Genomic DNA, 12308 nt, shown 5'->3' on the forward strand with positions numbered 1-12308 from the left:
GCTCAGAACCTTCCCAGATTTATAAGACGACATTTTAGAGACTCCGAAGTTGTTTACTGCCTGTTCTTACAGGTTAGCTAAAAGATGTTACTGGTTAAACACCTGGAAGAAAGTATCAGTGTTAATTGGAATACACACTGTGATTAAAACTTTCACCTACTCTTTGTTTCTTGCTTGTCTGATGGCATTAAGATAATACAGTATCTTTAACATAGACATGGACTGAACTTGTGACACACAAAAAAAAAAAGGATGCGTAGAAATGTATAAAAGATGTACTATAAAACCACTTCTATGAAATCAGCAAGAAACTGTAGAAAATGTAAACTCAAATTTCTTCTCTTTGCAGTTCACTTTTAGACACCTTACAGTCAGCCCGTCACTTCTCCAAACATGTGGCACTTGTTACTTGGTGCAGTTCCTCCCATATATTAGTGTGCCTACCCCCAAGGAATTCATCCTTACCAGTCCAACTAGTTAAGCTTCCCTGTTTAGAGCGACATCATCACACCTTTAGTCACAATCATCACAGACTTGTCCATAGCATGTTGAACACTTTTTACAAAAACATTAGTTTAACAAGACTAGAAATGGCTCATGAACATGGAAACAAAAGAGAAATATGACCTGATCAGGAGTTCAGAGGAGTGTGTTCTGGCAGCAGCAGATGCACTTGCTTTATAAAGAGGGTCAGCAAAAAAGAACAAGTCTTGTTTGAAAGGAATTTCTATATGGCTGATACCAGAAAAGCTACACGGTCCACATGGGACTGGAACAGAGAAGAGACTTACAGATTCTCCTTCAGGACATGACCAAAAATGCTTAATCTTAGACTAACCAATTTCCTACTTGTGTGCTGACAGACACCATCTGGAATTTGGATCAGTCCACAGTCAGCGTACCTCACAAACACAGTGAGACGTAATTGTTAACATTTGCAAAGCACAGACAAAGTTCAGATGAAAAGGTTCACTACCACTCAGTACACACAGATGAAGGGAAGAGATAACATATTAACTGTATTTGTTGAAGTGGTGCAATATAATTCAATTCTACAATGACAAGCAAATATGGCTATGCACACATGTGCATGCACACACATTCTCCTGCAACCTGTTTGCTACGAGCTATTTGTGTAACACAAAGATGCGATTCTGGAAACCCCACCATGCTCACAGCTCAATTCCACCTTTGCAGTATGCATGAATGTGGGCAGTGTGTCTTGTAAACATCTTAAAATACAGTGGGGAAAAAAAGACAGATTCTGCATATGTTTCCCTTCTGTTGCAATAAAGGCAGCATAAGCCAAAAATATCTGTGTGTGTGTGTATAAGGAAAACACAAAACAGTTTCATGCCTAATACATCCTTTATATCTTTTTGTTTTATGATAATCTCTCAGCAGTTGTTCCCAGTGTTGTGTCACCAAATGGCACGAGCACAGTTGTCACACCATGAAGTGCTGTGTTGCTGTGTATGACATTTAGCAGAAGTAGTAAAGTCCCCTAAAGACCAAACCTACAGCAGTAAATAAAAAGTGCCCATAGAAGCCCAGTCACACTGAAGGCAGTCACAGCTGAGACAGGACTGGAGAGCTGAGCAGTAGCAGAAGCAAGTAGTTTGCATTCCCTGTGCAGTTCTCACGACCTCTTCACCTACTGTACAAGGGATTGCACCAGGCCCACACAGCAGGTCCAGCTGCTGTGATTAAAGCAAAGGGCACCTGGCATCCTCCCAGCCATGTAACCTACAGGACAGGCAGCTACTTCCTTGTAGTCAGGGTTCAGTGCCTGACAAACATACATGACATATTCCTGCAGAATTATAGGATACTGAAATGATTAGGTAAAGAAGAAAGACTCGTCTCCTTCTTTAACGGCACTTCAATCTGAGGAGGCAGAGATCTTTAAACAGTCTACTGCTGTGAGAAATTAGTTGAGAATCCAGACTTAGATGATGCATTCTCCTTATCTTCCTGAAATAAACTTTTAAGGAAGAATATGGAAATATGGAAGGAAAATAAGAAATCTTAAAGTAACAAGAATTATTTAAAAAACTTTTGGGTCCATATTCCCTGCTTACTTTCGTGAGAATGATACATGAAAACTATTTTTTTATTAGGAAAAGGGAGAGAACTGACTCTCAGGATTCCCACAGCTGTACATTATTACTTGAGACAAAATGCAGTGGGCCTGTTTCAGTTTAAGGTAAATTTGCCTTTTATTTGTTTGATTGCTTGCTAATCTGTTTTTCAGGCATGCTATATCCTTCATGCAAACAAAATCAGGAAAAAATCCCCTAAACATACCTAGGCTTTTAACAGTTGTATTCCCTTCATTATCTGAAAAGCTCGTGCATGATTTGGATGAGTTGACTCTAAACATTAAAATAATGTATTTTAAAGCAACTCTAAAAGTCGATAAAGAACTTGTTTAAATCAAGGAGAGTGTGATTATTGTGATTATCTGTCCTAAACCATCACTTAACTCAGAACTCATGATCTTTCTGGATTAGTTTCTTCTCAAAAAAATGCACTTGAATGAGAACATTTTCATCCCACTGTGTGAAATTATTAATTCTATAGAGGTGCCTGGGTTTTAGTGGGTATTTCCAGTTAAAAGCATCCTCCAAGGGCCACTCAAAGAAACTGCATTTGCACAAAGCTTATGCTTTTGACAAACTCAGTGTTCCCATGAAAAGATGAACTTAGAAGTTCTCCTCCTCCTTTGGAAAAGCTAAGACAGGCACCTTCACATGGTCTGAACAGAACTGCAGAAGGCCGAGCCAAGGCAGGCACCAGCGTCTGGAGAGCAGCAGTCCTCAGAAGCCACTCCAGGATCTTCGCACTCTGTTCACTCAACTGCCTAACTCTTTACTGTCTATAACAGCAGCTTACTGACATAACACCTACCCTGCAGCCCAACCTCAGGTTTCAGGCCCCAGCTGACATCTATATGCATCACATCGAAATAGAAGACTTGCTGCCATTTCAATCACTCGAATTACAGGAAACACATCATGGTTTAAGCAACACCTCGATAAACTTGAGTACATGGATGACCTAGAGAGCAGAGTTTCTACTTTTATTAGTATAATATTGTTCGCATTAGTCCCTGCCAATCCTTATCTGGAGGCCATTGCAAAAGTTTGCTCAATTTCTTTCCTCAATTTATTCAAGTGATAAGAGAGAAAAAAGGGAGAAAAAGAGGCCATGCTATAGAAATAGCATTCTATGAGAAATAAAAGCAAAAGAAAAGGAGAAAACACAAAAGGGAGAAAGGGAAAGAGGAAAGAAGGCTGAATTGTTTCTGGAACAATAAAGATAGCTCACCTGAGGAGTATCTTCATCTCCAGAAGATTCTCGTTTCTTTGCATCCATCTCCCTTCCTCCAGACAAGGCTTCAAGGCTCCCAGTGCTGAACTGGTAGTGTAAACATGAGTCCATGCAGGTATCTGGAATTTGCTATAAAAATGGTAACTTTTTGGTGCCATGATATACACCATAGTTCAGGAAACAGTTTCTTGAAAAGCAAAAACCTTCCAGGTAGAGTTTGTATCAGATATAACTCTCTCATCCAAGAAAAATCTCACACAGACCATTAGGGGGGCACTCCCTGAAATCAAAGAGTTCCTTTGCTGCACCATTACTAAAAACCTTTTCATTTCCAACATATGTAGTATGCATGTGAATTTGTTGGCCTTCCACAATTAGTAAGCTATTTCCTAAGGTGAGATACCTAAACCACTACAAATAGTCCCTTCCCTCTTGGCATTTCTGAGGTCTACCACAGCTAGTCTTGACAGGAGGGATTTGCCTCTTGGATGCCTCAGCATCTCACTTGACCAGGGTCCAGCACATCTGAGGTTAGAGGGAGACAAACTTTCCTTTCAATTTAACTCACAGGCTCTTTGGTGGAGTTTTTACAAAATTTCCCAGAAGTAAAATGGATGGAATCCATTCTGAGATCACTAGAAAGTAACATTCTCTGATGACACCATGCAAGTCAAGGCTAAAGGATTTAAGTTACTTTATTCCAGTGTAAACCTTTTACCCTTATATTTAGAATAAGATCTAACCATCCAGTGCTCTATTCTGTCTTACGTGGTCTTTACATTAGAGCTAGCAATTCTTCAGGTGAGGAAGAATTCAGACTGCCAAGGGGCTGCTGCAGAATGTGATTTCAACAGCACAACGATCAGTGAATTTCTCAAGTTGAGCACTTTCAAAAGAGCTCAAAGAGTTTCTTTCTGTATTATTAAAAAGTAGGGGAAAGGAGGAACACAGGGACACAGATGGACACCAAAATCACTGAAAGTCTAAAGCCATTTAAAGAAGTTCAGTTCCACAATTTGACTACTGCAGCAGAGCTTTTGTGTATGCTTTCATTTTAGCACATGTAGCTAAAATGTCCTGTTGTCACCTTGTGGGGTGATATAGCCCTGATAAGCTCTTGATGCGTTGAGGGAAATGCCTCAGCCCCCCCCCCCCCCCCCCCCCCCCCCGAGGGGTGCTCCCAGAACCATTGCCAGAGGACAAAGAAATCCAAGTGGCTTTCCAGAAGTGATAACGCTAGACTGATAAGGCTAACAAATGGTGAAGTCTTGTGGAGATGACATGACCCTTCTTTGCCACACTTCTGGGAACACAGGGAGTCAACCCTCAGGACTATGTCATCCATCACCCCCAAACCAATTATTGACTAGAATCATTCAAACCACCTAAGAAAAAACATATGAAAAGGAGATTGGGCATGTGTAGAAACTGAGAAATGCCATAGTCTCTGCAGGCATAACTGAGAGGAGCTGTCCCGTCTCCTCCTACCTCTCCAAAGTAGGAGTGAGAAAACCATCTACTCTATACTTTATATCTTATACTCTCTTACAACGCCTGTTACTTTATACATTCTATCTTATATCTTATACTATGGGTGTTACATTATACTTTATAAAGTACCTTATCCCTTTATAACATCCTTTCACTTTTACCTCACAGCTACTTTGATACTAATTTCACTTAGCTGTATCTTTACTCTATAGGCACCTTATTCACTAACTGTTATTTTGCTACTTTAATGACACCTTGCCTTACACCTCATAACTTACTAGGTATGTATCTTACCTTGTGTTGGTTGTTGTGTTCCTTTAAGGTGTGTAGTTTCTTTTAACCGATGTGTTAATGAGAAAACAGCTATATTCTTTCCTTTTGCTTCGTGTTATTGAGAAGCTGCTGTGCAGTTCATTTTTGTTGCTCTGTGTTACCGAGGGGGTTCAAGATTTGTGTTTTAAGTTGTTGTTTCTGGTTAGCAGTTTTCTGTTGCTAGTTAAGTCTGTCGTGGGGGATGAATTGCTTAACTTAAGATTGGTGTGCTTGTCTCTGTAGAATGTGTTTTGTGCTGGTTTCTTTTAGGGTTTTCTATCATCAGTTAAATACAATCATACAGCTAAACGTTATCACCGGCAACGCAAAGCCCACAATAACTGTCACATACTTGTATTAATAAAAGTTATTTTGGGAGCTGTTACAGAAAAAGTTTTTTCTTGCTATTAAGTGTATTCTTATAGCTGAGTGTTGAAGACCCTTGCAGCCTGAGTTCTGCCCAGTGTCAGGCGGCAGTGCTGGGTTTGTAAGACTTCGGTTCTGGGGACTCTTGTAGCTAGTGCCTTCATAGAGACAGTTCTCCCTGGCTAAAGTGTCGTCCTCACAGGAAGGCTGAAGACACTTCCAGTCTGTATCTCTGTCCACTGTTAGGCAGGCAGTGTTGGGTTCATAAGACTTCAATTGTTCTGGGGTGCTTATAGCTAATACCTTTATACTAATACAGATAGGACAAGAAATCTTTGCATTTCTGCCCTTCCTTTTCACATGACACACCTATAAAAGACACTAATCACAGGGGCAGGGGATGGGGAATTCATTTAAAAAACATATGGTAGGATGGTATCATCAAGATTTATACCACAAGTTAAATTAGGAAATTTAGTAATTTTTTTGTCAATGCTCTTCTGTGAAAGATTGCATAATCAATCCTTAGATGGAGATTTCATTCAACGATACTGTACTGTCAGATTATTCACTAAGAACAGACTCTCTTCTTGAGAAACAAAAGAAGTTAAGGTTCTATGATTGACTGAAGTTTCCTACTTTACTTGCATTTTCATTTCAATACACAATGCAGAAGAGTCATACGTTCCTCAAATGCCTTCATAAAATGACTGTAATAGCAAGTGCCGAAGGCAGTGAAATATTAATAGAATTTTAGATGTACTGTTTTCTCCATTTTAATATGAAAACACTTGGAAGTTTTACTTACCCTTACATTTTTTAAGAAGTGATTGAAGATGGGGGATAATGACTGATGGAGGACAAAAGATGAAATGTTTATTTTTGTTCAAGAAACCTGTCTTGGACATGGGTTGGTTTGTCTTTGACATATATTACAATTTCACTAGAATCCTTTTGATAATGTTGTATTTCTTACATTAAATAATTATAATACATCTCCTTGAAATTATATATCCCTATGCTAAATATTGTTTTTCACTACAAACTCTGAGGTGTTGCTTCATGTTCATTAGAACCTGCGACTTCCACCTTGTTTTGGTGCAAGTTGACGAAATTAACAAGCCCAGAAATAAGAAGACATTATTACAGCTGAATGAAGAAAGATGGAATTCATGTTTAGCATTATGAGAAAGGTCACAGACTTGGGCATCTGAGCTAAAAAATGCCAGCCTTCTGTGTCACAATTTAGCCTTAAGCTATTTTAACATAACAGTTTAAAAATATTCTCAGCTCAAGAAGACTGGTTCAAGGACCATTCCTCACTTCTGTTTATGAATATTACGTATAACCAGTGTCAATGCCCAAACAAACTGCAACAATAAGCCCAGAAACTAAAAGCAGTCAAGCTCCTTGGCACACTGGAAACATCAATTCTCTCGTAATGTCAGGACAGTGAGATTTTAAACAGCATATTTTGAAAATAAATAAAAAAACAAATTAGCCACTTTACAATAATTTCACATTTGGGAACAAATTAGGTTCACACCTGGAAAGTTCTACTGTTTTTACAGCTATTTCTCATGGTAGATAAGCTTGTTTTCAAGTCAGAAGTATAGTTTCAGTAGGCCCTGCAGTGTACCAAGTAAAGCCCTTAAAGCAAGTATTTTATCATCAGTATAGTGAAAGAATCAGCAGTAGAATTTAAAACAGAATTAAAAGCTACATCTTTCTTTGCCTGCTTCAAAATGCCTACAGTCCTTGTTTCATACACAAAAGAAATACTTTTAGATTACTCTGCACTTACCTGAAGCATTGATTACATATAGACAGCACATAAAAGTATACTAACTTTGTGTAAATCAAGATTTTATGGTTTATTGCATTTGTTTACAATTTTTGTGGGGAATTTTTTTGGTGTAGCTTGACCTGAAATCATTAAGATATATCTACATAGGTTTTCTCAAGATTCTTTTATCACACAGTGATCAATTCTCTACATTCATTTTCCATAGCTCTCTCAAATCCAGTTTTCCAGTTTGCCAGTATTGACACTACTGAGAAAGTACAAGTTCAAACACACCTATACAAACAAGACAAACTAGACAGAATACTGTAGATAAGGCTACTTTTTTATCTTTTTTTTTATCTATAAATTTGTTTCAACCAGGCACAGAGAACTTTGGAACACAATATTGAAAGCCACCTATGATAATTTTGGAAGGTTAGATGTTTGCAAAAATTCCCCAGTCAAGCACTGATGTATCTTCAGTAATGCATACTCAGATCTTTTATTTCCTCAGCACTTCAAGTGAATTGTTACTCAAACAACAGTGGTTCTGAAACTGTACCGTATCTACCAGAATAACACTAGATGGGCTAGTTAGTGCCACCACGTTCTATTCAACTGTGTGCTTTATTTCAGAGCTGACTGCTCAAAGGCCAGTCTCACAACAGTGGCAGACATGCACAGCTGAGCGGAGAGCAGGCGAAGGCCGGGCACTTAGAACAGCCTGGGGCACAACACTGAAATGTACTGGCCACAGCAACCAGAGAACCAGTACTGGCACATGGAACTTAAGGAAAACTATCACCATACTTTTACATGACGTTCAAGCACAGACTTTCCTTCAGTATTCCCAATTTGCCAGAAAGCTCTAAACAACCTAACACCCCCCAAACTTGAAAAGTGTATGTATCAGCACATTCATTTGTACATTAAATCACAAAATAAGCACTCACTTTTCAGCCACCTGTAAATTTAACAAAAAACCCTTACAATTTAAGATTAGCAAATACATTCCCAATCTACAGCTTCATATAACATTATTAATAGTATGTCTTGTTAAAGAAATTCTCTCAAAACATACATACAACAGATACTGTGGGTAAAAGACAGTGAACACATTATTTCATTACCTCTAACAAGTATCTAGTGATTATGGGCAGTGTTTGAATGCTGATGTTAAAAGTTTTATGATTCTTGTTCTTCCAGTCCTGTTTTACTTCTAACAAGAATTACAACTTCAAAAGTGCACATACAACTGTGAAGACTGTGGAAGGGAGGACTGTGAAAGATAAGGATTAGTGCTTGTTCCACATAGGTGCTGCTATAGGTCCCTGTGGAGCCCTTTCAACAGTCACAAATTCATCAGGGTTGTCAAAAGCTTCATAGTGGATTAATAAATCTTGAATTGCACATTCCTCGATCTGGAAGGAAAAAACATGTATGACAGTGTCAGATCCACATTTAGACCACTGGCATGGTTATGAAATGGCTTTACTGGTCCTGAATGCATGTCCGCAACAGACCTAATCAGGAAGGATTAAGTAGTAGGTGAGGCTTTCTTCAGACAGCTTGAAAAAAACCTCATGTTTTCAGGCCCTGCTCTTCATGGGAAACTGAGCCACCCCAGTATCTGCTGGAAACGCAACACAGCAGGGCACAAGGACCCCAGGAGGTCTGCACTGGTGAAAATTTCTTAACACAGATGATCAAGAAGCTGATCAAGGGAGACATTCAGCTGGATCTCATACTTACAAAAAAGGGTCTGTGGTCAGTGATAAGGTTGAGGGCAGCCTCACTGCAGTGACAGTGAGATGCTGGAGGTAAGGATCCTGAGAGCTGGGAACAAGACAAATAGCAAGTAACAACCTGGGATGGCAGAAGAGAAGTGGTCTGCTTGGGAGAAATTCAAGGGGTGTGACCTCAGAAAGGAGTCCAGGAAAGCTGGTTGATTTTAAGGATCAGCATCTCCAAGATCAGAAATGGTCCCTGCCAAGCAACAATGGCAGGAGGACTGCATGGAGATAAAAAGAGCTCCTGACAAAACTCAAACAAAACAGAAGCATAGAAGATGTGGAAGGAGAGAAAGGTGACACAGAAGGAAAAGAAAGGCACTGTGTGAGCATACAGGAAACAGAATTAATAAATGGCCATCTGTAGCATAATCTGTCAAGGAACATGAAGGGGAACAAAAAAGGCTTCTACAGCATCAAAAAAAGACAACACAGGTCCACTGCTAAACTGACAAAGACAAGGAAAAGGCTGGGGAACCAAAAGTCATCTTCATCTTGATCTTTAGTGGTAAAATCAGTCTTCAACAATCCCAGGCCCCTGAGATAAAAGCTGGCCAATATGTCTGCAAGCCCACTCTCAACAAAAAACTTTGAAAGATTGTTGCAATAAAGATTGGTTCCTGAGGACTGGAAGGAAGTAAATGTCATTCCTACATTCAAGAAAGGGAAGAGGGTGACAACATATCAGTAACCCTCATCTTGATCCCTATGAAAGTGTTTAAGTATGGACTAAAAGCTTAAGTGGACAAGCTTAAGAACAGACCATATAAATGGCATGTGAGAGATTGAAAACTGGTCGAACTTGTGATCAAAAGGGGTTGTAATAAGTGGCTCAAAGTCCAGTTAGATGCCAGTTACTAGCACCAACACTGAAACTGAGACTAGGGACAGTACTTTAACATCTTCATCAATAACCCACATGATGGAACACAGTGCATTCTCATCAAGACCTGCAAATAACACAAAACTGGAAGGAGTAGCTGATATACCAGATGGCTGTGCTGCCACTCAGAGGGACCCAGACACACTGGAAAAATGGGCTACAAGGAACTTCATGAAGTTCAAGAAAGAGACACACAAAGTCCAACTTCTAGGAAGAATAACCCCAGAGTCCTAGTTCAGCAGGTGGGACCAGTTTATCACTGTGCGAGTGTGACTAAAAAAAAAAAAGCTGTGTATTCTACACCCTCTACTTAATTTCTCATGAACTGTTAAAAATGGACCATTGGCAGCAGCTGCCAAGGGCACACCCAACCCCTCAGGATGTGAGCTGGGTGTTAAAGAAGCCTGTGAGATAGGAACTGTGATAACTCCCCTCTGGGTTGTTGTCAGCACCTTCACAACCAGCCAGAAGGGTCAGGTCTGCTAATGGGCCATCAACGATTCCAAAAATACTCCATGATTCACAGAGTTGGATCAACCACTGTGGAACTTTCCTCCCTGGGGGAGGTACTGGGCATTCCCACATGAACCAGAGGGTATATAATTTTGAGGTTTGGAGACTTCTGGTACCACTCATCAGATTCAGAGGGGGCGACCAGAACCTCAACAGGTCTGTGATCACTACTCTCAACCAGACCACGACCACCATCTGCACCAACGAGTTCTTTCCCTTCCTTTTATTTTGGACTCAGGGGAACTGCAGGAGTCTTGGCACAGGGGCTAACAAACACCATTATGTTGTGCTCCAGGGTGCTGGGTTATACTTCTGGGTTTTGGGATTAAAACCAATTTCTCTTTGTATCATTGCATTTATTGTAATGTTTTTACTAAATTGTAACTCTGACTTATAATCTCTTTTGTGTTGGGTTCATTTCTCCTGCCAGTTTACCTTTAAACCAGCACACCCAGGCACCAGTATACACTGGGAGCTGGCAATCTGGAAAGAAGCCTAGCATAAAAGGAGCTGTGGTCCTGGTGGACAAGTCAACTTTTAGCCAGTAATGTGCATATATGGCAAAGAAGGATGACAGCCTCTTGTGCACTGTGAGGGACAGCATTGCCAGTAAAATGAGTCAGAAGACCCTTCCTCTCTACTCGGCACTGGTGAGACACATTTGGAGTGCTGGATTCACTGTTGGACTTCTAAGTACAAGAGACACATGGATATACTGAAGACAGTCCAGTGAAGGGGCATAGAAGTTTTTAAGCGCCTGGAGCATCTGACACTGTGAAGATGCTGAGCACACTGCAGTTGTTTAGAGTGGAGAAAAGAAGGCATAGGGAGATCTTATCAAAGTATATACGTATCAGATACAAGAGAATAACGACAACTGAGCCACATTTCTCTCAAGTGGTGCCCAAAGACAGGAGAAGAGACAATGGGCACATACTGAAAAACAGAAAATTGCATTTAATAATCTTTTTTACTGTGAGAGTGGTTTCCCAGGAAGACTATTAGTCTTCATCGTTGAAGATATTAAAAAGTTGCTGGACATGGCAGCTTTGAGAAACTGCTCTGACTGACCCTTCTACGAGGAGAGGTTTGGATTAGAAACTTTCCAGAGGTTCCTTCCAACTTCAACCATTCTCCAATGCTGTGAATACATTTATCACTAACTCAGTAGTCAGTCTGACTTTCATACAGGCCTACCTTATCAAACAGCAATGTGAAGTTATTATTAAATGGTATTTAGTATCATCATATAAATGAAATGTACTAATACATAATTAATACTAATAACTGATCTCTGAAACAGCCTTTGGAAACTCCTTGTGTAACTTCACAGCAGCAATAACGTTACCTGGATCAAAGCCAATGGTTTTTCTCTGCTCCTAATAAGAGCAGCCTCTTGCTGGATCTCTTCCTCTACAATAGCTGAAAACATGACAGGTGCCATCACAGGAGAGCTGGTTGGTGATGCTGCTGACCAAGGACTGCAAAAAACCCAAACGACATTATTAAACAACATCAAAACCAACATGAGCACAACATACAAAATAAGCTCCAGGATCTAAGCCACTGTCAAACTTACTTATGACTCTCTAGCTGTGGAGCATCCAGACCATGGTCTTCCAGACCTGGGCTAGTTTTACTGGTGCACCTGGAAAAAGGTAGGAAAGGAGACTGAAGGTTACAGACAGAGCAGAGCATTCTCCTACATCATATTGTGAAGTACAAACTTACAGCAGGTAATTAGACCAAATGTGTAGGGTTTTTTCAGAAGAAAGGCATTAGGATGTACTGCTGAATGCATTTAGTGTGACACTCTGACTAAAGTAGACACTAA

General features: G+C 40.0%; 1 protein-coding gene across 2 annotated transcripts in view; it reads right to left on the bottom strand.

Annotated features, from left to right (window-relative positions):
• Positions 1-6363: 6363 nt before the first annotated feature.
• Positions 6364-12308, bottom strand: part of IBTK (inhibitor of Bruton tyrosine kinase) — a 61086-nt gene continuing 55141 nt past the window's right edge. For both annotated transcript variants that reach the window (XM_071548670.1, XM_071548669.1), the window contains exons 27-29: positions 12054-12122; positions 11823-11955; positions 6364-8709 (exon numbers count right to left, since the gene is read on the bottom strand). In XM_071548670.1, coding sequence (XP_071404771.1) covers positions 8584-8709; positions 11823-11955; positions 12054-12122 — 328 coding nt within the window. In that variant the 3' untranslated portion in view covers positions 6364-8583. The remainder of the gene's footprint in view (positions 8710-11822; positions 11956-12053; positions 12123-12308) is intronic.

Source organism: Pithys albifrons, chromosome 2, assembly GCF_047495875.1.
Source record: "Pithys albifrons albifrons isolate INPA30051 chromosome 2, PitAlb_v1, whole genome shotgun sequence".
Lineage (NCBI taxonomy): Eukaryota > Metazoa > Chordata > Aves > Passeriformes > Thamnophilidae > Pithys > Pithys albifrons.